Here is a 27,784-nt window from a genome sequence, read left to right as displayed (position 1 = left end):
CCCTGAAGGCCAATGGTATCCAGGGCTGCATCAAAAGCAGCATGGACAGCAGGGCTGGGGAAGGGATTCTGCCACTCTACTCCGCCCTTGTGAGATCCCATCTGGAGTGCTGCATCCAGATGTGGGCCCTCAGCACAGGAAGAACATAGACCTGTTACAGAAGGTCCAGAGGAGAGCCATGAACATAATTTGATAGATGAGGAACCTCTCCTATGAAGAAAAGCTGAGAGAATTCAGCCTCAGGAAAAGAGATTTATCCTGGCTGACTGTTCAATCCAGCTAGCACAGACTAGATTTCAACCAGAGTATGTATCATATAAGAAGTCATAATTATTCAACATAATCCCTTCAGGTTCAATCTCCTCATTACTACCCATCATGTCACCTAAATCTTTCTTTCAAAATCCCTCACTCTCCACTCTAACCACTTTACTTGGCTCTCTGTCTTTCTTCTACATACTCATAAAATTAATTTTCTGAAAAGGTATTAGCAATGTTCATACTGACCTGGGATCCAGACCAAAAACAATATACATTTTGGCATCTATAAAACTAAACAAGTGCATTAGAAAGAAACATATAATACAACAAACATCAGTGCTAGAAACACTTTAGTATTCAGACTGCTATTCTAGTTTTCTCTGACATTTTTCAGACAGAGGACTTTTACTTTTCTTTTAAATATGAACGGTACTGAAATTTCACATAATAAAAATCTAAGAAATTATATAACTGAGAATCTCTTTGGTACTAGTTAGTGATTTTGTACATTAACAAATTCCATAGAATAATATTCATTACTACACAAGTTTTATTGCCTCAGCTGCATTTAAGTGAAAACACTTTGTTGAACAGAGATGTATGTTGAAAAATTTCCTGGTGCTTGTGAACGGGAAAAAAAATTAATTCCTTCAGCTTTCTCATACTGCTACTGATGCAGTACACAAATAAAGCTGCCAATGTTTTAGAGTATAAAGAGATTCATTGACTAGAACTGAAGTGGAGAAAGTGTAACTGGGAAGTAGAAAGGTAGTTCAGAAAATTTCATTTCTTACTTGAAATAACATTCATTAAAAGATTAACTTTCCATTAAATAGACTTGACTCCTTATTTACTGGGAGTACTTTGCAAAAAGTACTTTTACTTCTCAAATTAGATAATCTTAGACTTAATTCTGAAGTGTAATATCAAATGTCCTCACTTGATCTATACTGGGAATGAGTAAAAACCACAGTATCTCATTTAACACTAAGAAATAACTTCTGGATTAATATCTTGTACACGTCATTTCCATATTAATATTTTTACAAATAATAGACCAGGGAGAAACATTTAAAAACACAACAGCTATATTTCACATATATAAACCTAGCCAAGTTATTAATTTAAAATTAAAATTAAAACTACATAATTACTCCACCTTTATAACCTCACGGACATGAGGATATGCCTTCTCTCACAAATACAGGTGCTCTCAGTAACTAAATAACATACAATACCCAGATTAAGAGAAGAAAGAGAGAAGAAAGAAAATATATTTCTGAATAATATGTCATTTAATTTGAAGGTAAATGGGAAAATTTGAGTGTGATGGTACACATAAAAACTCATATTCAGTTACTTCATTATCTAGTTCTCTTCATCTTCCTGTTGTTTTCTTATCAAAATTATTTCTTTCCTGGTGTTTGTGTCCCCTAAGGGTAGAAAATCATCCCTCAAAAATGTAAAATTATCTTCTAGAACTAAATAAAAAAAATTAAATGCTGTGAGGGAGAGGAAGAGAAGGAAATGGGAGTAAATCTTCCAGCAGAAATAAATCCAATGCATCGGATACCAGTGGCACTATTAATTTTAGCATTTAAAATCTAATTTCTAGAGTTAGATCATATCAGCTTTATTTTCTTTAATGTAGAATAAACTTATAATGGTGAAAACTATTAATAAACTAACTTGAATGGATTCTTGCATTCAATTATTAATCATAATAATAATTTTCACAGCTGAAAAATATAAATAATTTAATAAAAAGCCCAAGCATATTATGAGAACATTTGCATGTCAAAAATTTTCCAAGAGGAAACAAAATGTTCCAGCATTTAATCTCACCACTAAATATTCTGAATGTAAACAAGTGTTTTATTCCAGGTTTTTCTTTCACTTTTTTATCATCCTGACATGAACAGATTGTCAGTGCAATACATTACGCTCTTTGATGGCTAAGAAACATACAAATATCTAGGTTAATGTATTAATGTCTTGACCTAATCAATATGAAGAATTTTGAAGGTCTTATAAAGTTTATCTACAATTAATAGAAATTTTCAAGTGCCATAGAAAATTTATTTTCCCAGTTAATTTTCTTTGAATTTTAGTGGACTTCCTTATGAATACACATATGAAATATTTTAATAGGTGTATTATGCATATATAAGGAAAAATTTATACAGCTACACATTAATATAGGTTAAAATGTAAATATATTATATACGCTTTTATACATTTAAAATATTTTTAATATATTTACAGAGGTGTATATATATGTGCATATCTATATTTGTCTATCTATATAAATAGGATCATTAAAGCCACACTGAGGTTTAAATAATTCTTTTCCCTTCCAGAAACCAGAATTCTTCATTTTACCAATGGATTTCATAGTTTCAATATTTCATTTTCCTAGTTTTTTCTATTTGTTTGAAATCTTGTAATTAATTTCAATTTCTAAATTCCTGAGCTTTCTACCAATGTTACCCAAATAAAAAAATGCTTTCTAAGCATTACCTAAATGGAAATAAAGAGTAATTCAGTACTTTTTTATTTTCTTTTGCAGAGGAGTTGAATTACAGTCAGTAGTACATAAAGTATTATCATTTACTCTTTTTTAAACAATAAAGAAGAGTATGCATGCAGAGCAGCAAATGAAACAGAAAGATATTATATTTTGAATGCTTCTAAAATATCAGAGTTTTTTCTTTATGGTAAATATGAATTAAGAAGATGCATCCATTAAATCATTAAAAATGGAAAGGACAACTCGTTACTGCATCATTTAATGCTCATTCCAGAAGTAAATTACTACCATATCTTAATACTTAATGTTAGTTCCATTGACTTTTTTAAAGGAAATATGATGTTACTTGAAGTAAAAAAAAAAAAAATTAATTAAAATTAGATCTCTCTGGGTTCGTACACAGTATCAGAACTAACTCTCAATAGTGGTGTTATTAAAATCTAACATTGGAGGAACTCTGCTAGTAAGTTCTTTAAATTTGGAAATGGTCAACAAAATGTAACATTTTTTCTCTTCTACAACTTGATTAGAACAAAGTCAATGTCATTCTGTGTGCTGTAACTGTGTGGGTATATAATTCCGAATAAAAGACATCTCAAGGGTGCAAGGGTGAAAAATAATCTGTTTAGAAAATATATCTCAGTATGAGATGAAGTGGAGATGAAAGACCTGGGAGTATAAAAATCCACTAAAAACATTTTCTTATATGACGATGTATACAATTTAATCTCTTGTTATGCCTGGAAGGAAAAAAAAAAAAAGTACTTCTGAGAGACTCTGGTAATTTCAGTCTATGAAGAGACTCCTGTGTCCATTGCAAAATCAGGTAGCCATCTGTGCTGCATTGACAAAAGAATTTCAAGATCTTAAAAGTCACAGACTCAAAATTCTGATAGCTAGGTATCTGTCTTTAAAAGTAAATATTTGTCATCTGTCAATATATTATCAATGAAAGCAGCAACTTATTTGCACTGGTCTATGCAGAAGATACAGCCCTTGTCAAAGTAGTAGATTTCTACAAATGCGACTCAAGCGATGCAGTACCTTTCTTTCTTCTAGGGAACCTCAGGCCCTTGAATGTTTTGGTTAGATAAAACATTTCAGTTAGTGATTAGTAAATGCAATCTGAGATTAAAAACTCACAGCAGTGTGTCTGTAGTTGCACTAGGCATACAAACTCTTAGAAGAAACACATATCTAGTAATTGTGTTCTGTGGAATGTAGTGTTTTAATTAATTTTAAAGCACACACCTAAGACAGGTTATAACAGATGCCTATATGTTCTTTCTTCCTTCCCATCTTCCAGTTTCTATGCCAGAATGGCATGGGGTCCTGGTTCTTGCTACAATAGAGTGAATTTTCTTCCTAGTTGCTGTTATAGTGCCATGTTTTGGTTTTAGGATGAGAATAGCACACTGATGTTTTAGCTCTTGCTGAGCAGTGCTCACTGTGAGTCAAGGACTTTTCAGCTTCTCAGGCTGCTCTGCCAGCAAGGAGGACGAGGGTGCACAAGAAGCTGAAAAGGAACACAGCTGGGAGAGCTCACCCCAACTGGCCAAAGGAATATTCCATACCACATGACATCACGCTGAACAGAGGATGAGGCAACTTGTCCGGGAGGTGGCAATCTCTGCTCAGGGACTGGAATTAAATTGGTTGGCAGGTGGTGAGTTGCTTTGTATCACTAGTTTTGTATATTTTTTTATCATTATTTCCTAATGAAACTACTACTTTCCCATCATTTTCTGTCGTGTTAAATTGGCTTTATCTCAATACATGACTCTCTCCACTGTCTCGCTGGGAGGAAACATCTGCTTGGTGTTTAGGTGTCTGACACACTAAACACTCCATCTCCTGTAAGTTCTAACTTGCCAGCACCATGCAGATGACTCTTCTACTCCAGAACACCTCTACCCAACATCTACCATGTGGCCAGCTGAATCACTCTGCAGCCCACACTGGCAGGATTAGCAAGGTATGGGGAAGGCTCAGTTACCCGTACATAATTTGAATTGGAGAAATTTTTTAATTTCAAAACATATGTCTTGGTAACACCTTGGTTTGTCTGCCCAAAGAACTTCTGCACTTCTGCCACTGCCAAAGAAATGCATTGGGTATCTTGGGCGATTTCTGTGGTGCATCAGAGCACCTATATGCAGGCAGAGTGCTTCACAGCTCTCCAGCTTTAATGGGCATGCAGACACCTATAGGCGTCTAAACAAAAATCTTACCTATATCTCTGTTACAGGTGCTAGTCTTTCAGCAGTAGTACAATGTAGTGGTTGTTGCAATAGCTTTTGAGATAAGAAATGAATGACAAAATCCTGATTAAATTGCCTAATGTTGAGAAAAAAGTGATAAAGACAGTTTTCCCCTTCTGGCAACTCTAGCCATGATGTTGTAAGGCAGCTTAGTACTATTGTTCTTTACCTGATTGGCAATTGCTTTACATTCTTTCTGAAAGCAAAACCAAGAAAAAAAGATTAAGAAGAGCTAACTCCATAAATAATTTATGGATGAAGATACATTTCTATTAATAAACAAAATGACAGAAAGAAAAAGAAAGTAACAATAGAAAATCAAGCAGAGCAAGAAGAAACTTTTCAACATCTTTTTCTTCATATTTCATCCCTCATTTAAGGTGCTCACATTTATCCAACCTCAGCTCCACATAGTTGTCTGTAAAGTCTGAAGGAGAGTAACCATTTGCATACTTTTAAATATGAGCAAGACAACTAAATTTTATTTTGTTCTGAAATGCTCATGGATATATTTCATGGCTTCATTTGTATTTTCTTATAAGCAAATATTCTTAATGGATTGCAAATGTGCACTCAATTTGTGTATTTGATACTATTTTGCTCAAAGTGGAAGCATGAGTTTGCACATGGCTTAAACAGAGGTAAAAAAACAAGGGAAGGAAACAAAATCAGTTGAGAAATGGATTTCATAAGTTAAATGATTAGCAATTGTAGGGCTACTGTTGAGACTTTCCAGAGCTTAAGGAAGAATTAAGGTAGACAGTGAGAGGAAAAGGTTTCTGGATCTAAAAAGATAGCAAAGATGCTTAAAGTAACGTCTAACTATCAGAAAATGAAGATTTTTTTTTTTTCTGAAAGCCCTTTCTGAATTTTGGTATGCTTGATATCAAGATTGAAGTTTGTGTATGCCAGTCAGTAAGACCAGGTGCTGTGAAGCTAACTTAATCCCTTCTGCCCACTTAGATAATATTATGGATTCATACATAAAAGATGGAGTGCAAAAAGTAACCAAAAGAAAGCAACTACCAAAAGGAACTGGAAATGGAAGGAGTAAAAGAGCACAACTAATTTTAGAAACAGCAAAAGAGGATTACTGGTGCCAAGAAACAGTGAAGCAGCTGCTTCTAGAAGATTCAAACAAGCTTTTGTTCTACTTCAGCCAACAGTTTCTGACTCCAAGGGAGTTTTAACAAGGCAACAAGAAGAGAAAGCATCAAGGCAAGGAACTCTCAGTGAATAGAAAGAAGTGCTGAAACACATATGACCAGACAACACAAGCTAGGTAGGGAAATATTTTCATTCTCCTGTAATTGAAATTTCTTCTCTTCTAATCACATTGGTTATTGTTTACCAATGTATTTTAAATATTGTATAAATGAATACCTTTAATGAATAAAATTGCCTATTAAAAGAAAGTAATACACATAACTCACATGACTGTTTACTTCAATGAAGCTGAGAGCTTCCCACAGTTTCATGTACCTCATCAGATTTCATTTTTTCTGTATAAGTCAATTAGAAAAAAAAACCAAAAACTTTAAGGACTTTAAAGGTTCCTGTCTATTTGCAAGATCTTAAACAGAAAATTAGTGAAATATATTTAATTACATTAAAAATGTGTTTAGAAAAATTGTGCAATACCCTAAGTTTTCTATTTTTTTGTTGCTGTGGGGTTTTTTTCGATAGGCAACTATATTTTGACTTTGCAGTGCCTCTAAAAGAAGACTTTTAGTCTTCTTTTCAAATGTCTAGGCCACAACAGCTTTAGGTATTACACTGAAGCTCAGCTAGGTGAGGCTGCCTTATGAAAAAGAATCTTAAAAAACAGAGGTCAGAGCATGCATGCTCCATTCCAGAGCTAGTAATACCATCAAAGGGCTTGCAGTCCATGGATAAGCCACACAGAACCAGGTTCTTCCCCTAAGAGGCAATGATCCATGTTCAATGCACATCAAGGCAGAAGAAATTAGTAAGAGGGAAGAAATGGCAGAAGAAAAGAGTGAGAAATGAGGAGCAGCAGAAATGAACCCCTACACTTTCACCTCAACCTCCTGCACTGGCTCATGTCACCAAAGAGACAAAGAGTAATCTGTGGTAAAATACAGGAAGGGGAAGTGTTTGGAATGAAGTTAAGCTTTCAGAAGAGGTGAGTAAACGTGTTTTTCATAATTTCTTTACTATTTATCTTTGTTTTCCAACACCCAAAACAGTCATTAAAAGGTTTTATAATAAGGCCATTTTTTTCCAGGACAGTTGTTGGTGAGTGATTTGCCACATCTTCATTCCAGCCATGAAACTTCTCACTAACTTCTCACTCTTGTTCTTCCTATTTTGTCCCATTGTACTCTGAGGATGGTGTGAGTGAGTGTGAGTGAGTGTGAGTGAGTGAGTGAGTGAGTGAGTGAGTGAGTGAGTGAGTGAGTGAGTGAGTGATGGTGAGAGGGCCTCATTGCTGCTTAGGGTCAAACCATGACCCAAATACACCAACAAAATGTGCACTACTGCAACCAAAATCAGTAAACCAAGGGAGTGATTAGTTGAAAAGGGTACTGCAGTGCCGCGCAGTGACAGACTAAAATTATGCAGTGTTCTGAAGTTCAGAATTTGAATTCCAAGTCCTTAAAAACATGTAACAATAGGCTAAAGAAAATTAAACTAGAGGAAGTAATAAGAAATTAGTAAGTCTGTTTATAGTGGTAATATGCAGCAAACACTATGTTTCAGGAACTCAGAAAGAAGTTACAGTCAATCCACATCAATTAAACAGGAGAAGGACCTCGGTTTCAACACAGTTATTCCAGTGTAGCACTCTGATAAAAAAAAGCTATTGAAAGAATTAACATATTCCTTCTCAAAAGTAATACAGAAATAAACTCTTGAGAATGAGTCAAGCCCTTGTACTACATGACATTTTGCAATACTTTTAATATTTTTATCAATTATCTGACTTTCAGAAAACTCGCGTCACAAAATAAGTGAAATTAAAGTTTGAAAATTGTCCTTACAAAAAGGCTTAAAGTTATCTCTAACTGAAAAATTTAAGGTTATAGTTCTCAAAAAAACTGAAATATTTTGAGCTATATATTTAATATTTATTTTCTAAATGTAGGAAGGTTTTTTAATATATCCCATCCCTAGAAATGTTCATGACAGAGTTTGAGCAACCTAGTCTAGTGGAAGTTTCCCTGCTCATGGCACAGGGATTGGAACTAGATGGTCTTAAAAGTCCCTTCCAACCTAAACCATTCTATGATTCTATGATACTTATTAAATTTCCATAAACTCTTTCCTACAGTCTACCATTAACCTACCAGAAAATACACTTCTCTATTATCTGAACATGAGTTTTTCCTATTTTCTACTATCAAGGTTATTTTTTACTGATCATATAGGCTTGAGTATGCAGATTTAATTCCTTTACATGCTGATTTTTTTTACTGCCTACATTTATTTTAGTGTAGACACTAAAAAGACATTTTCTTCATTTGAAATATGGTGGGCTCTTGCAGCATTTGGCAACTTGCTACTTAGTCCACTTTAACACACATTCAGCAATACACAATTAAATATTAAATGAGCAAACCAAAATAGTAAAACCACTATTATTTAATCACTACATTCTTAGGCAGTAAGGAGAAATAGAAGACACACAGCATATTCAAATCTCCCACACCTACAAATTCGCATGTTTTTTGGGTCTTGGGTAGAACACATATTTAAAAATAAACATAATCCTGTTCTCTTTCATTAGCTATTACCTCACATTTTTGGCAAGAATACATGTATGTTTACCATGAGACATTGTTTGTTCTTCTTTTCTCATTAGCTCAAAAGAAGTAGCTCAACAATCCAAAACACTCCAAAAATAGTTATCACATGGTTTCTCAATTGTGGGGTAGATTTATTACAGAGAATTCCTATTTCCTATCTTTTTACAGTCCCATAAGATAGCAACTTCTTAGCAGAGAGTGGTTTATCATACATGGTATGAAAGATATGCAAAAAATGAGTCAATGTTTTCATAAATCATTATAGCAGCCCTGAAGCTACATTAAGAAAGCTTCTTTCATTTAAATTCATTCAGAATACACATTCAGAACATCTGTGAACTCAGGAAGTCCAAATAAAGATATAAAATACCTGCTGAAAATAGTAATAATTTTTTTCTGTTCTTGTTTAAAATGTGCTATCTGAGGCAATCACACAGAGTTGTAAAACTTGCTATTATCAAAAATCAAATTAAAAACATTAGTCATAGGTTTTAGATAATTGCATTTTTTTTGCGTTACTTGACTAATTTTATCAGATTCCAAAAAACTTTATATAACTAATTTCTTTCTATGCTAGATTTTCCATAAGAAACTGTAAAAAACATTCCTGAACTAGATCTTGGTAGGAATGCCATGATGTTTTTCATCAGATAAATGAAAAAAGCACAAAAACACAAAAAGGGGCTACTGTTCCCTGAAGATCCATTGATACACTGTGGATATTGAAAAATATTATTTGCAATATTACCTTGCACTACTGACATTTACTTTTCATTAGCACTTCATAATTAGAATGACCTTGTTTCAAACAGTGACATTCCCAAAATTATGCTTCAGATGCTTTCCCTCGTACTCAAAATAAATGTTTGCTCATAAAAATTGTGAGTAAGAACCTTTCTGGTTAATTAAAACTTTATTAATGCAAAGTATTCTAAAACATAGTAAAAAGTAATAGTGATTAAATGCTACTTTAGTAAACAGAAACTTACTGCTTTACAAATATGACTTATATAACTCTAGAGTAATTCCTATAATTTAATGATAAAGACATTCTTTCTGTTACTGTTCCACAGTATTTTTCAGAATATTAGGACAATTTTAAAAGCTAAGTACTTGCACAGGTTAAAGTAAAGCAGGGATCTCCCATAATATTTTTTTGGTAACTGAATTTAGTTACACTAGATAACACACCACCCATATTCTAACAGACTGTAACTTAATATAGCAGGTTGAAAAACAAGCTATACTTTTTTGAGGTGCTTTTTTTAACGCAACCCTTCCCATTTCCTAAAACTTCAGGCATTATTTTTTCTAACAAATACAGCCACAATTAAAATTTATTTCTTTAAATGTACCTTGGTAGTGGGCACTAAATCCACGGTACCGGTGATTGCTGTCTGTTACAAAATGTAGTCTGAGCCAGTTTTTGTTGCTTATAACTGGAGGAGGTATATTCATTCCAGAGAGCCTGAAATAAAACAAATAAATAAAAAAAATTAATAAAGGATCTCAATATTATCTGGAAAATTTTTATATCCAAACTAGCATTCATTGACATGCCCTATGTGGGACTTTTTATTTATTGGGTAGTAGCATTTCAACAAGCAAGAGCAGACGAAATTGTACATTATGCCCGACCAAGTGATGGGGTACAAATCAGTGCTAAGCCAGAAACTATACAACCACGTTATTGGTCAGGCACAGCACTGTGAAGATGGAATTACATCGCACTCAGGCTAGAAAGAATTTGTGTCAATACAGGTGAGATAATACAGGCTAGACAGAACACTGTTCTGGGCACCAGGGAAAGTTTGTACCTTGTGACTTTCACCTTCAAGACATGGAAGAAGAGAGCTTAGGTTATGCAAACTACTATCTAAAATGATAAAACAGACATCTACTTTTCAAGAGTAATTAATTTTTTATTTTTAGGGTACAAAGATAAAAGAAATATTCCATCACTTGTGTGGATTTGAAAATTAATTGTCAGATGTACAAGAAGAGTAGAGCATTCTAGTGGATTCACCCCAGCTAGCAGTCAGGCACCACACAGCTGCTCACTCCCTTCCTTCCCTGCCCCAAACAATTGTAAGGGGAGAGAACAGGAAGAGCAAAAGCAAGAAAGACACTTCAAAAGACAGTTTTCTAAGTGAAGAGTTGAGAAAAAAAGGAAGTGATACAAAAGCGATAATTGACGATATTCCACAAATAGATCAATCAAAATGGTCTCCAATGACTAGCAGCTGTCTCTCAGCACCACTAATTTTTTATTGCTGACCATGAAGTTATATTATATGAAATATCCTTTTGGTCAATTTGGCTCTGTTTAATTTTTTTCCCTTCCCAATATCCTATCTATGCCAGGTCTACTCACTAAGGGGAAGAAGGAGGGGGCAGAGGACGCCTTGGTGCTGTGCAAGCATGGCTCAGAAGCAGCCACTACACTGTTGTGCTATCAACTCTGGTTTAGCCACAAATCCAAACTATAGCGCCTTATAGGCTTCTATGAAAAAAATTAATTATGAGCCATTAGACCCAGTACAAAAAATTACCTGGATTTTTTTAATGTTTTGTTTGTTTTTGTATTGTTCTGTTTGTTTTTTAGCATAAGGATATTGCTCCAGTTATAGTAGTGTTCATCTTGATTGGCTCATTAAGAAGGTCTGAATTTAAGTTCTTTTTTGTGTAGTGTTTTTTTTTTCCTTGTTGTTGTTATTTTATTTTTAAATGATATATCATGTTTTAAAAAAGGAGAATAAAGTTTAGATAAAAAATTCTTCCATCAAAGCAGTAATTCAATATACATTTCTCACCAAAACCAGAAAGATAAGTCACATCTTCAGAATGTCAACATACTTACCTATGCTCTTCCATTTAGTTATAAACAGAACACTTCCTGTAGTTAAAATAAAATACTAGCCAACAAGTATGCCATTTTATGTTCAGAAATAACGGATTCCTATTTTATTTTGAGAAAAACTGTATTCATAATAAATCAATTCTGAAGTTATTTTTTTGAGTGAAATAAAACCCCAAACCTTGCTTAAATAAATAACTAATAAGTTTGTATAGGTACCATACTGTGGGGAAGACTTTTGAAATAATAATAGTTTAGAGGTAGTGTTCTTTTCATCTTTTCCTACTCACTTTACCTCAATACAAAACATGTTTAAGACAACTTCCCAAATTTCTGAAACTGTAGTGGTACCTTTCTCCCTCAGGTACTGATATAAATGACATCTATTGACTGACACCATAGGCTATTAAAACTCCTTCACATGCTTGCAAGAGGATGTTTTTATACTGTGGAAACATATTACCTCACATAATTCATTTCAGTTGAACAACACATAGAATCTAAGTTTTTTAAGCTTATGAAATTGTTTTTCAATTTTAGATCCAAGAAACCCTGTTGATGAAGTTAAAAAAAAAAACAAACCCAACCAACCAAACAAAAAAATAGTGCTATTAGATTGCAACCGGATGTGGTATAAGATTGCAACAGAGTGCACATTTCTCTGTACTAAAGTCATATGCACCAGCCTATATATAAAGTGTAAGAGACAGAAGCCTACACCTTTCGATTAGAAAACATCAAATATTTCTGCATTTTCCTTGTGAATTTTAGAATAAAGCACACTTTTTAACAGATACAAAGGAGCTTTAGTTGCTACACATTTCGTATTACAGAGAGAAGTGTGCTTTAATTTGTGTCTTCTTTTTTGGAAGGTAGAGGTTAGGGTATCCTTTATGGTACAGCTATTTCTCTCTATAATAATATTACCTAATGATGCAAGAGGAAATAGCCCTTTTATATAAATTCTCACTCTATAAATAATTGTTAGGCAAAGTAGAGACAGAGGCAACAACCTTTCACTGCTTGCATATTTTAGAGTAAATCTATTACTGGAAGAGGTCTTACTGAACAATTGAAGTAAAATAAGTCTGTCAAACACATTTCCTAACCTGTATTTTGACTCATATATTCTGCCTATAAGAAGGTTTCTTTTCAATAATCACAAAACTATGTGAAAAATAAATTGCATGTTTATTGTCCAAGACATGAGAAAATACTACCCTAGACATTTAAATATGTTCACAGTAAAATATTAATTTTGTTTTTACTAATATATGCATCCTTACATCTATGCTGACATCTAATTAAATTCACAGTTCCTACAATCCAATTTTTACAGTTCATGGGTTCTATGGGATTCTTCCCAGAAAGTAGATTTGCAAACTGACAGAATTTATTCTGTTGATATAACTGTCCCTTTTCTTGTGTCAATTTATCTTCTCAGCAAATTATAAAGCTGTTCACCATAACAATAATACATAGGCAGCTCAACCTACTTCTCTGTCAGTTACATTCCAAGCGTAGTTATGCTGCATCATCTACAATATTTCCCTAAAGTTCAAAGTAAAACACCATATCTTCCATAAAGGAAACACAGCTGTCTCATGTTCTTTTATAATTCAAAAGATGTAGCTTCCTCTCAAGCTGCACAGAATCCTGCATAGTAAATTTCAGTCAACAGAGAGTAGGCTGCCCTTCTGCAGATGTCTTTCATAAACCCTTAGAAATGTTCATGGAGAATCTTGGCTATGAACCAGAGACTTAAAGTCTCTCACCACTATGTGCAGTCAACAGCACTGACTATTATCTACTGCAAAATGTATTTGAAAAAGGAAGTGCTTTCTGAAACAGTGCACCTTTGTGGTTAAAAAAGGGACTAATAGAAATGTAAAACTGCATGTAGATATGTCAGTGAAGTTCCCATCTATGCACTTAGTTTGTGTGTAAACCACAGTTTACTGGAGAAATAAGGGACTAACATTTTTGAGAACCAAAATTTCATTCTTCTTGCACTTCATAACAACAATATGCCTCTACTCCCTTCCTTTGTACTCTATTTAGGTAGTAATTAAAAAAAGAAATTTGCCTGTTTTGTGCTAATTCTGATCCAGTGAAGTCAATTAGTATTTTATTTGCCCTCAGAATTCTAACACATAATTCCCACCTTAAGTTGAAGAATGGATTTCAGGGTTGATGTGTTTTAATAGCATAGTGCACATCCTCTATTTCTTCCAGAAAAGGAAGAGTATACATTTACTTTCACATTTGAAATGTATACTGTCAGATAGCTATAATCTTGACAAGTAATTTAAACATTCCCTTCTTGCTCATGTACCAGACTTTAGCTTTAATTTCTAAAAGTCATCTAAAATGACAGCTCTTACAAACATATTGTCACTGATTGTCACAATTGTCAATACACTGATTATTATGATGTAATACAGGCCTTAATTTAGTCATTCAATACGTCCAAAAGTATTCCAAACAGAAAAAAGTTTTGCTTTTCTTTAAAAAAAAATACAGCATACTTTCCCCAAAACTTCTTAATTAAGCATGGAGTTTCTACATTTCCTCATATCCCAGCTTCACAGAAATTGAATTAATTAAAAAAAAAAAAAAAAGAGGTTGATACCACTCTTATAAACAGTGCTGAAACCATTTCTAATTCTACCAAAGCCTTAGGCTAACAAAGACTTAGATCTAAGCATGGCTAAGTGCATACATAGATCTCATTGCTCATTTTATATGCACTACAAAATCCTAAGTGCTTGTTTTGATGCAAACTGCAGCTGTGTGCATTCTTTCTCATTGGTATTATTTGCATGTTTAAATAAAACCATTGTATATAAAGCTTTGATTAAAAAAGGGCAAATTATCACATGTTTTGATAGGGCCTATGCATGTTCATGTATGTGCTGCTGGGGTTTAATGCTTACACAGCATAATGCAGTGAAAGAGAGAGTAGCCACCTGTCCCTTGAAAGGAGAGGAGAGACTTACTCAATGACCTGATTGATGACCTCTCTGGTTTGGCTAAATTATGCTTAAATTAAGCAGTGCTTGTATTAAATATAAATTTAATATATCTTACAGCTTATTGTGTCTCCTGTATTTGTATGCAACATATACACATTACCAATGACTTCTGGGGCCCTTTCTTTTGTTCTTCATGACTGCCTTGACCCCATAAAGCAACACCTCACATAGCAAGGTTCATAATAAGCATCTTTTGCAAAGGATCCACCACACAATGCAGATTTAAGGGCACAAGATTAAAACTCATGTCTCTCATTTAATAAATCCATATCTGTTGAAAACAAGCAGTTGCACACTAGAGAAACAAAGCTGATTTCAACTCAATATTTAATATATTACTCAGTCTGAAAGATTCTGAATGATTTAATGATTAAGTTAACATATCCCTCCTGTTGCACCAACTCAGTTTGTATGATGTTTACACTGAAGTTCAGACTCTAACCTATCTCTTTGGTCAAGCACTAAAGACTAAGTATTTTGTAGGACTAGGCATATCAATATTTTTTTTTTATGTTTTCAATTTCACTGATGAGTTTAATGGGTCTTAATGGCATTCATTATAGATGTGAGTGTCCGTTGCATGACAGCTTTGGTTACTGGCCTTTTTTTTCCTGGAAATGTTCTATACAAATTATATTAAATCATTTCAGAGAAGGACATGACTCTGACCTCTATTGTCAAAAAGCAAAGAAAGCTCCACTAACTTCCTATGTTTCTTACAAAATCTATTGCTGTCTAAGCTGATAACTCAGGATTTAAATCTTTTTGAAGATATCATATAAATATTAAATGCTAATAGGCATTTTCTCTTGTTTTTGGATAACAACAAAGGTCAACAAAATGGATAATTGCCTGTAAATTTTGCTTCTGTGAAGAATTTACAACATAAAGTTAATATTTTAAGAGCTGTGGTTTCCTTAGAATTTTAATTGTAGCTTACATTTATAATATTAATACTGTATTTCAGTAAAAGACTAAATGAGACATCTCTGTGACAGAAGCTACAGAACTTTAATGTAAGTTGAGTTTTTCATTTAATTGTATATATGAAACTCAAACTGCTGGTGGGTTGCATCGGGGCTGCTTTTGTATGTGCAGTCAGTACACTCAAGTCATTAATTCCCTGCATGATTAAGAAATTGTCCACCTTGTGAGATAGACTGGCTTCAGAAAGGAGACTGATTTGAAAGGTAATTACAATATTAAAATAAGCAGTTTCCCAGATGAGACTTCAAATGATGAAAACAAAAATAACACAGGAAGAGAAAGATGAACTTGGGAATAAAGCAAACATATATATAAAAGAAACAAAAGAAGAAGAGGATTAAGTTATTCTTCTGCATAGCCATAATCTAATGCCCAGTCATAATAAATGACAGAACACATCATTCCACGAGAAATTAAATGGTCATAATTTAGTATTTAAAGAGGAAAGAAAAAAAGTCTCTTCCTAAAATGAGCCCATTCTCAATGGTAAATATTCATGAGAAAAGTAAAGGTAAAATGCCCAAAAGAAGATACCTTAAAATCTACCACTCTAATAGAATTTTGAGGGCAATATATAACCCAAGTTTTAAGTGGTTATGAAGTGATTAAAATACCCAATTTTTATGGTCATTCCCTGTAATATTTACAGCTGGACTGATCATTCATATATCAGGGAATGAGGACACTCACAGGTCTGATATTATATTAATTGTTGTTTCCATATCTCAGAACTGCAGCCAAATGAATGACAAAAAACAGGTTTTATTTTTAGAACAGTAAATTGCCACTCTTCAAATTTAGACTCATGAGCTATTTAGAACTAAACTAAGGGTTAAGGTTGAAACTTCACTACAATCACTTATTTCTGATTTATAAAACAAAAAAATGGAAACTTAGATAAGTGAGTGCTTGGGAGGAAGAGGAAAAAAGTTCTATATTATTTAACCGCGAAAAAAATATTTTTTCTGTAAAGTACTTTAATAATCTATTGATTAATTTTAGTTATTCATCTAGATGAATAAAAATAATTCACCCTTTGACTCTTTTGTCGAGTACATTATGATGTCTGAAAGAATGAAAAAAAAGGTCTTTGTTTTAAAAATGTCAGTGTTGAAATATATGAAAGCTTTGTCTTGTCTTTGCAATGCTAGAAAAAGTTCAGTTTTAGAGTAGAGTCACTGTCATATAAAGCAGCTCCATGAGAAGCCTGTGTAAAATCATCAAGGACTGAATAAAGGTCCAAGGGATGATTAATGAAAGTTTATAGTACTATGGATATGAAATGTTGAAAAGCGTCAAGATTAAGAAATACTTTTTGAATTCAAAAGTTTATTGCTCCCCACAAAGCCAGATGTTCCTATGTCAAAGTTTTGCAACTAATCTCTTGACAGAATAATAAAGTATGAGGAAAGGAGCCTTCTAAACACAGAATTGTTAGCTCATGATATATATAATCTTGCCTTTGTGACATAAGAAAATAACACTGATGGACAGTGGTGTGTCCTGATTGTCTGCAGGCGTAGTACAAGCTGCTGATTTTCATATAGATGTCAGGGTCTTAGAAGGAATCATTTTTCATAAATGTGATGCAAATATCTTATGTACAAAGTGACCTTGCACTCAAGACTCAATTTCCTTGAGCGTATCATAGAAACAATATAAATACATATTCACCTTTCCTGGGCTGGGCTGCACACGGTGGTTAATACATGGATCTTTCTACCACACCATCTGTGAGGAGTTGCACATGCAGCTCTTTGGTGTAATTGGTGAGACCAAGCTGAGGGCAGTCAGTAAAGAGCAGAGTTGGACAAGTCTGGATGCACCGCTGGGAAGGCACAGGCCCACCTGGTGCAGGCTGTGCAGTTTAGGGCTCCCACCAAGGCACCGATCCTGCTGGCCCAGAACCTTTGCTAAGGTGGACACCAAGAACTGTCCCAGGATGTTTTTTCCTGCACATGTTAAATCAAACTGTCTCTTTCAAAAATCAAAAATCTGGGGGCCTTGGCTGGAGAGGGGAGGACCCTGGACAGGTATGAAGATGAATGTGATTGTCTGACCTTTTTCCATGGAATCATGCACGTTTCTTCCCCCTAATTTCACAGCAAATCTAAATAAAACTAAATTGAATACAACTTGTATGTGACCAATTCTATTTTGGGTAACAGTCAAACTGAATAACTGGGACTATTACCTGTGAGAGGCTTATATCATTTACCTCGCTTAAAATGTTGCCACACTCAATTTCTGAAGCGACTGTTTTCTTTTCAATTGTTATACTTATAAGTATTGCCTGAGCAGGAGAAGGAAGCTTGTTCTTGAGTCTTTCTGGTAAGTGTAAATAAATGAATGAAACTAAAAACTTAAAAATATTACACTTGCCCTACAATTTGATGTTCTGCAATAGTATTTATTTACACACAAAATCTTGTTGGGATAGAAAAGAAGAGACTCATGTCAAAATTCTTATTAGTCCAATAAATGCTTTAACAGACTAACAGTCTAAATATTGAAAAGTCTCATTAATGCTATCGGTAACTTATTTATTTAAAGAAAACTTTCTGACATCTATTTTCTTTATATGTCCAAATTTTAAGTGTCCTTCTGTACCCTGAGTTCAACACTTCATTCTTCCCTAAATAGATGGGGAAAATTTTTATTGTGAGTCATTCTGCCCCTCTAGTGCACTCTGGTGAGGCCCCACCCAGAATACTGCATCCAGCTCTGGAGTTCCCACCACAAGAAGGACATAAATCTGTTGGAGTACAGAGGGGGTCCATGAAAATGATTAGAGGTATGAGAAATGGCTGAGAGAATTGGTATTTCTAAGCCCAGAGAAGGAATGGCTCCCGGGTGACTTAACTGTGGCCTTTCAGTTCATGAGGGGAGCCTATAAAAAAATTTGAAAGGTATTTTGACAAGGTCATGTGGTGACAGGACAAGCAAAGTGGCATTAAACTAAAAGAGAGTGGGTTTAGATAAGATGCTAGGAAGAAATTTTTTACTGTGAGGATGGTGAGGCACCAGATCGTGTTACCCGAAGCTGGGGATACCAATCCCTGGGAGTGCTCATGGCCAGGCTGGATGGGGCTGCAAGTAACCTGGTCTAGCAGACAGCGTACCTGCCCACAGCAGAGACATTGGAACTAAATCATCTTTAGGGTCCTTTCAACCCACACCACTCTATGATTCTATAACCAGTATCCTGAGATCATCATGATACCACTCTTCTTCCTCAGTCTTGAGTCATCCTTGGGCTGATGCTTCCTAAACAGAATCTTTGTATTTTCTCATTGGTTCCCAGCCTTCTCAAGACCCGATTATCATAGAGGCCCAGCATGTGTTGCACAGCAACTGCTTAGGGTTGTTAAACCTTTGGTGAAGATGACAGTTACATAGTTATAACTATCGTCTATAACTATAACTATCATCTATAACTATAACTATATATAGATAGTTATATAGTGACTTGAACAGCAGACAAAGAAAAGATAGAAACAGCTCAGGTTAAGACACTTCAGAAGAGTCCTAAGAGAATCCAGCTGTCAGATCAATACACAGCCATACAAGGCCTGTGACCACTTCCCAATAATACGGCAAAACTCATATTTGCTGACTTATCAGTTGTTATCAGTATGGCCAGATGGACACTAAAGAAACATGGAGACACTAGAAATAGGAAGCAAAGAGTACTTATCTATGAAGATAATTCTCATTTAACTTCTTCCCATAATCCTTAGTGTTTCCTGTAACTTAGTATTTCATGTAAATAAAGTAGGTAAAATGAACACCTCATATAGGTATATCAAACTGGTAAAATACTCTAATTGTATTTTCTGTAGTGCATGAAAAGAAATTGGCATGCAGCTCTGGATGGTGATGGTGATAAAGTTTAAAATATAAGTCAAATTACTCCCACTCTGCAGCAAAATTGAGAACCCCATGGGTCTTCTAAGAAAAAGTACTTCTAGACTTTGAGTTTTCCTGAGTATCTGCCACTCTCATTGCTCACATTTAGATATGCAAAATGCAAATATCTTAAAAGAGTTGTACCTTAACATTAGAATAAAAATTTGAAATGCTGTCATTTAAAGTCTGAGTCAGTTATGTTATTTCATCTTTTAAGGGTGATAATAAGACAGTCCTGAAATGCCTTTAAAGAACAACTCATCAATACAAAGTAAGGGGATAAACATTAAACATTTCAATTCAAATTACAGGTGATCTTTTTCTGAGACTTCACTTTATCCTTTCTTCCTCCTGTTTCTTCCCTTTGAAAATGTATAAAGGTAGATATCAAAATCTGCCAGTAAAGGCTCATTTTACTGCATAATTTAAATATAATTGTGTAATCCACCTTCTATGGAAGGTGGATTAATATTTTGCTCAGCTATATATTGTGCAAGAACTTCCTTTTATATACCAAATTTTGTGTCTCCTTTTAATTCTACTGGATTAATCACATTAGACATTCAATTTTTTAAATTGATTTCATTTATCTGTTGTGCCTTTTCCCCCTTCTTCAATATATCTATAAGAAATTTCTTAATAAATTTGTACAATTTATATTTCAGTGTTTGACAAATACCAAGAAACTATCATTCTTTACATAATGAGGATGATGATGATAGTAATAACAATAACAATTATTTTTAAATTTCCAACACATAGATAATATTTTTTCTCCACCACAAAAATCTCTAACCTGACAAAGACATGAAAAAAAATACCAGCAGCTGAAGCCAATGATAAACACATGGAAAGTGTATTGTTCCCCTATTTTTATGACAATGGTGAGTAACTATCAGAACATATAAAAAAAAAATAGAGTTAAGTATTTTAATCATTTAGGACTTTTAAGAGAAGACTGGTTTGTTTTGACTTTTTTAAAATTAGCATAGAAAAGCAAATGAAATGCACAAGGCTCTCATTTACAGGAAGGGGCACTAGGTTATCCACTAATTCTTTCTGGCACTAAACCCTGCATCTGTGAAACACATATTGAATCTAAAAAATTGGAAGAGTTGCTTCTCTCATTCAAAAACAATGCCTTTCTTACTGACCCCTGACACCAGTAACTGAAATTCTCTCTTCTGTTCCTTACTAGGAACACATGACCTTTTCTATTCTGTGTGTATTCTGGAGATTACTGGCATATCTAGACAATGAAGAGCAACACCTCTGAGATATTCAAGTCAGCACCAAGCACCTCATTAACTCTGACTTCTGGACATCACACATCTGCTTTACAGTTTGAACTGCTGGAGAGCACACGGTGTAGATATCAGATAACAAATGAATGAGCACCAGAGCCCTTCCCCTTTGTGCCGCATAACTAACATGCTGGAGTTAAAACACTCCTGTGCTTCAAACTGAAAAAACATTCAGAGGTATTCATGCACTCAAAAGCACCAATATTTGCAGTGAGCAAGGATTCCTATTGTTAGAGCTGTACTGCTTCCAATTCTAGACCTATGCTGGTATGACACTGAACTGTACCCTGTATGAGTGTGTAAAGAAAGTCTGGGCCAAATTCTACCGATTTACAAGAGATCATGTTGAAAAGGATTGACCAAACTTTAGTATTGATGTACTCTTGAGTTTATTGAGTTTATTATTGAGTTTCCATATGCTAAGACATCCAGAAAAAACAAGGACATAGTTTTTCAGTGTGTTTAGTATCTTTTAGAAAATAAATATTATACAAAGAATTTTAAAAAGCAATATTTGTGTCAAACCTTATGGAAAATGAGACCAGTAATTTTGGTTTCTTAAGTTGAAGCATAAGCAAGTATAAGTGTAAAAATTATTTATGTCAATTCTTAATAGAAAAGTGTGTGTAAAATTACAATTTATATAATTTTATTTTTTTTTTAAAACTAAATGCTACTCTCAGAGATGAGAATATGCTTTGGGAAACTGCATGGGGCCTGACTGCTAGCAACCTGTTGTTTCCAGTAAATCAGCCAGTGAATAAGCCATGACACAGCATTTTCATCTCTCCATGATTTGACAACATGTATCCAAAATGAACATTTGTTATTTAACTTTTCAAAAAAAGACATCACACTTTCCATAAGCAGAGGCTGTACTGAGGATTAAAGAGCAATAAATGTCTAAAAATATACAACAAGAAACGATGAAATAAGAAGAATGTATAAGATTCTCCACAATACTATAAAATCCCATAGTCTACTTTTTAACTAGGGGCAACTATTATTGTTAAAAAAACAAAAGGTGACTGATAGTTGAAAGTACTTCAAATTGATTTTGCTATATAAATCTATGTTACTCAAAAAAACTCCTTGGATTTACAAGTCTTCAATTTACAGCTGAAAGAGACATAACAAAATGTAAATAAAGCTTTGTTCCTTAGAAAGTTAAACTAAAGTTTTCATTGTCCTGTAAGCAAATATAATTTGTTGCTAACCCTCACGTCTTTGCCTCTCCCTCTGCCACAAAAAATGAACCAAGTAGACCTGCTTAATAATGTTGGCTTTTACAAGGAACACATAATATTTACAATAATATTTCTTTTTAATAAAATTTATGGAATTACTCAGTATATTGATTAATAAGCATAACATTTTGCTAGAGAAAAAATAAGAATTTTATAAAATCTATCAATATTCTTTGGTTTTAGAATGAAATATCTTACTACTCTAGGAAATTCTGGTATCCGAGTTGAACATCCAGCTGATTATGCAGATTTTCCAGACTGGACCAGATTTTAAGCAAGTGTCCCTTACAAGAATGATTTTTATTTACTTTACCACATACATAAAGTATAACATGAAAAATCAAAGTTGCCAAAAGAAACCTTTGTTCATGAAATTTGACTGGAAAGAGATATATTCTAAATTATGCAGTAAAAAAGACAATATCAGTTTTAAAATATCTTGTATCAGAGTCTATTATCTATAAATATGATGCCTTTGCTGATATTAGTGGTAATGAGATAATGTTATCTGAACATCTTGAGCAACTCTTCTGAAAAATATGAGTTGAAAAGTTCGGAAACACTCAGATCTAATAACTGATAAAAGATAGTTGGTCACTAATTTACATGCTAGACATTAAGACTGACCTTTAAAGTATTGACTTATAAGAATGTAATTATTAGAAAGTTAACCAGAGATGGGCAGGTGAAAGCAAGCTTAGGCCACACAACTGTGCCAGTATTCTTTAGTCTCAACCCTTAATACCCATTCTGGCATGACTGACCAAACAAATGTTGGGCTTACTGAGCTACATCACCACCTGATGATTTAACATTGTTTCAAATGTTGTTTTTTTTTAAATTTATTTTATCAATATATACTTGGAAATACCCCATAAGAAAACATGAAAAGATTTGTGTTAACTGCTAATGCAGTTTTAAAGGCTGTATAAATATCAAGTGTCATTTACATTTATAAATGAACATCAATGCACAATTTTTTTCCAGCTAAATAAGAATTCAACCCTTTTCAGAATCTTTATTCACCGTACCTGCAACTTATGAAAATTGTATGCTTGTATAGATGCATGGCATATACTATAAAAACAATTTACTTTTGCACACATAAAAGCATGTGCACACAAGGAGACACTGTTCAATATTTTTTCTTATGAATATTTAATTGTTTTGTATTTTCTTGATCTATTTAATCACTATGAGTACTCTGACTGGGTATTTAGTCCTTACTTTATTTGATACTTACTCCTATGACTTCTTTATTTAGTCTACAGTGTTTTGTACTCTATGAAGTAAATTTCACATGTTCAAGTTCACTTTGATTTATCAGCATTATTTTTAAGTATATTGCTGTCCTTTCAAAAGCCTATAACCCTCCAGATTGAAATTATTGATATTTATGTATAATCCTTCTTCCACTGAGATATTGCAAAAATATTTAACATTACCGGGCCTAGATCTAACTCATTTAAGATGCAGCACAACATGACTTACAGAGACTAAACAGTACATATTCTTTGTGTGCCTTTTCCCAATTAAGTACACCGCATATATACAGACAACATTGACTCTTTTTTCTACTCGTTTGTAATAAAAAAGTGCTAGGTAAAAAGAATTAATTTTTTTCATTCAGTAGTTTTTCATCACCTACTCCATTATTTTTACATGGTTCAGCACTAACTGTCTCTATTACAACTCTCCAGGTGTCCCTTTCCTTTGCCCTCTGCTGCTTTTGTTTCACCGAGGAACCAATTTTTCTTGTTTTCTCTTTCCTTGTAATGTAGTTACAAGCTCTCTCCATCATTGTCTTTTATATCCTTTGGTAATTGTAATTCAGCAACTGTGATAGCCTTTCTTACTTATTCTCAAAGCTTCTTAGTATTTTATGCTTTTATTCATTAGTCATGTGGTTCTTTTCTCACCTTTTGCAAAATTTCTTTCTGCTCTGTATATCTTTATGACTGCACCAGGAGCTTTAAAGGTCTCTTACTGTGATAGATATCTTTCTTTTGAAATAGGGTAGCCTGCTATTATGTACTTGATATATTCACTTCCACTTACTGCCAGATCTCCTGTGGATTATATTAGCCCCTTCTTTTCTGAAGTGGTTTTGGTAGGTTTTTTAATGCCTGATGTCCTTCTCCACAATACTGATGTTTATTTACCCATAAACAGTAACAAAATTCCATTCAAACTGCCTTAATCCTTCATATTTTTAGACAAATATTTTTTTCCACAAAAACAAATATCTTCATATGCCTATAAAATGCCACTCTTCTCTTTCAACCAATTTCTTGATAAATTAAATCCTTCTTTTCATCAAATAGTCTTTTACATGTAGCTTTTTTTGCAGTTTTTCAGAATACAAAGAATGCCTTGCTCTTCTACTTCAGCTTCCAGTGTTGGCAGCACTAGTCTTTTCCTTTCTTTTTTTTTTTCTTTTAAATTCAGATGTATATTAAAATATATACAAAGGGAAATATTTTTATTTTGCTTAGATCAATGCAGACAAATAAGTATTCAGGACAAATAAGTATACAGTACCTTCTTTTTTGACCATCTTATTTAGCACAAAAAAACATACCAATTATTTATCTGTCTGAGTACTGTTGTCACCAATGGCATCTTACTCCAAACTCTGATTTTTCTCAGGTTGAGTTGCAGACTTCAGTTCACAGTGTTTGTCCCTAGATATTTTTTAATGGGAAAACATGTATACATAGTCTCTGGAATGAACCAGTTGCTTGTATAAAATGGTTTTCAATTTGAGCACCACAACAGATACTCCTATCATGAATTCTGAGCCACTAAAGTTGAAATCTATGCCCCATATTTCCAGGTGAACACAAAGGAAAATCAGAGACCAGGAATACAAGATATTTTGCAAAGTATCTGGATTCCACTGTGTAAACTGAGGTAAGCTATTGAAACCACCAGGTTCATGTTTACCCTTTTTGTGCATGCGTAGCAATCTTTGCACAAACTAAGAGGAAAAGTCATATTAAATAGATTAGACTTTTATTTAAACCAAGTTGCATCACTTTTAAACAGCAGAACATACTTGAAATTAAAGTTTAACAATTTATGATTTCTGTGGAATCTTTATAGAGCAGAATAATAAAATGTACTGCTCTGCTTCACGGTTTTGGGGAACCTCTGTTCAAAATCACCAAAACCAGATGGAATGGCAACATTTCTGTAACACTCCAATTTATGCCTTTATATGCCTGATGCTCAAAGAGTACAGTAATAAAAATAATTTCCAGCCTATCCAGCAAAGCTGTGGCTTCATAGTTAGTGAAATTTTCAGTAAAAATGTAACTTTCAGCTACCTAGTTTAAATCCATTAAAAGCTGGTGGAAGGTCTTGCTGTTAGATTAATTGTAATTCAAAGCTAAATGAAAAAATAATACTCTAATGACTGTTAGCCTTTGCCTCTCTCATAATCATCTCTCATTTCTCTCCCATAGGAGCTGAACTCTGCTTTAAATTGCATTCAACACTGTAGCAATTCTTTAACTCCGCCTTATTATAGAATTGCCCTTTTATAATTAACTCTCTGGAAAACATGTACCTCAAAAATAACCTAAATACAAACAAGCAAACATGCATGCATTTTGGGATTTAATCTCATATTCTATAAGTTAATTAGGATTGGAAAGTTAGGTAAAAAGTTGGAAGCTTCAGTTCAGAATTGTTTTGATTCTTTTTCTTGAAAGGCATAGTGTCAGTTACTAAACAGAAAATAAGCCTTATACAAACAGTCCTTCACCCTACCTTTAACTTCCCTTAGGACATTCAGGACAGCACATTCTTGCTCGGAAAATAGAGATGATGGTTTGAGTTTTTCCTCTGACATAAAAAATAATGGGGAAAAGAATTTCTGCAGCAGTGCAATATATCCACATGAAAGATGTCAACACCTGTGTTATATGCTTCAGGAAGAAAGAGTATGCACTATGCAGTAGGTAATTTTTCTGCAGGTTCAAAGACACTAGTCTGGATACCAAAAAGGTTGATGGAGAGATGTGAAGCTACCAACAAGTTACCTATGAAATATCCAAATATCCTTACTTACAGAAATATCCAAAAATTCTACTTAGCAAAGAAAGAGGAATGGAGTTCACTTAATCTGGATAGATCTTCATTAATAAACTTTTTTAGTAGAGGATAGAATGTAGCTGATGATGAAAAAGCCTCACAAAACAACCAAATAAAGCTGCCATTGAAAGTATAGTTTGCATCTTACAATTTATTATGAATAAAAATTAGATAATGTCAGGTGAAATCACTTAATCAGAGAATTATTAAGGTTGGGAGACCTTTAAGATCATCAAGATCAACCATCAACCCGGCACTACCACTCTAGTCCCTAAACCACCAAATTATATCACCCAGTGCCAGATTAAATATCTCTTAAACACCAGCTTGGTGTTTAAGATCCTCCCTGGACAATCTATTCCACTGCATGACTACCTTAAGAGTCAAATTTTGCATGACCTACTGTATGCAGAAGAAATAAACATACAGTAAATGTACATGACTGGTTTATTTTGATTTTTTACTGACTGTTAGGTCATAGCCAGAAAGTTGTGGGTTGTCACTAGACACCTGCATCACTGGCAAGTAATTATAAAAAAATTGTTCTGGCACTAGTTTGACCTTAATATAATGGAATTGCAGATTAGCAGATTCAAAAGATGCTTAATTGGTTGGTTTAGTCACTGGTTCATTTTACAAATGAATTTACACCCTACATGTCTTAATGTGATATTCATAGGCAAAACAGATGGACAATCACAAAAAGAAGCATTAGTTTGTGTAGGGCCCATATAAATAATGTTTTATCTTGTCAGAATTTATTAATTTAAAGGATTTCATTCATGTATTCAAAATATTATACTTTTAGCTATTGTAGCCTGAGACATAAAAGTTGAAATTATGAATGCATGTAGTTTACTCAGCATACAAAACGTACTAAAATTTTAAATTCAGAATCTAGGAATGTGAATGATTTGGGATTATCTCTTTAGGGATCACTGTTCTCCCACAACATGCTACTTGCGTTTGCTGAATAAAGTAAAGGTGACAGAGACTCAGAACATATGAGAAGAAAATGTTAAGTTTTAATTACTCTGGAATGAAACAATTATATATTTTTCAGTTTAGTTTTTCTTTGGGGTTTGGGTTGGTTGTGATGTTTTTTCCCTGCCTTTTCCCTTACCTTCCCCCACCATACAGCTCACGCAGCATAAAATTTACTTACGAGTTCAGTCACTGATGTTTCAGCCAAGACAAGAGCAATGTCTCCCTTACCACTCCAACAATTGCCATCCTGAGACTGTAGTGAATGACCACATCAAAACAAGCGCAGTATTCCACTGCAGTAAGCACGCTGAAAGTGCTCCCTGTTAAATCATCCAGCCATCTTCCTACCCCTATTTTATTCCCCAAATCTGCTGTAAGAGGCTTCTAATTTTCTATTCCGACTTTTCTTTCTTTTTGTTACACTTTTTAAGTATTCATTAGCAAAGTCCCCCAGGTCTAGACCATTATTTACCTGGTTTCTACAATGCAGAGTTACAAATAAGCCACATTGGAAGCACTCTTGTCTGTTTCATCAAAG

General features: G+C 33.9%; 1 protein-coding gene across 4 annotated transcripts in view; it reads right to left on the bottom strand.

Moving 5' to 3' along the window:
* The window catches only part of CSMD3 (CUB and Sushi multiple domains 3), a 585,000-nt gene that overhangs the window by 365,630 nt on the left and 191,586 nt on the right, over positions 1–27,784 (bottom strand). For all 4 annotated transcript variants that reach the window (XM_058018891.1, XM_058018902.1, XM_058018909.1 and 1 more), the window contains exon 6: positions 10,178–10,290. In XM_058018891.1, coding sequence (XP_057874874.1) covers positions 10,178–10,290 — 113 coding nt within the window. The remainder of the gene's footprint in view (positions 1–10,177; positions 10,291–27,784) is intronic.

Source organism: Melospiza georgiana, chromosome 1 (genome assembly GCF_028018845.1).
Source record: "Melospiza georgiana isolate bMelGeo1 chromosome 1, bMelGeo1.pri, whole genome shotgun sequence".
NCBI lineage: Eukaryota > Metazoa > Chordata > Aves > Passeriformes > Passerellidae > Melospiza > Melospiza georgiana.
Note: the sequence above shows the minus strand (reverse complement) of the source record. Positions and strands in the feature narration are given on the sequence as shown.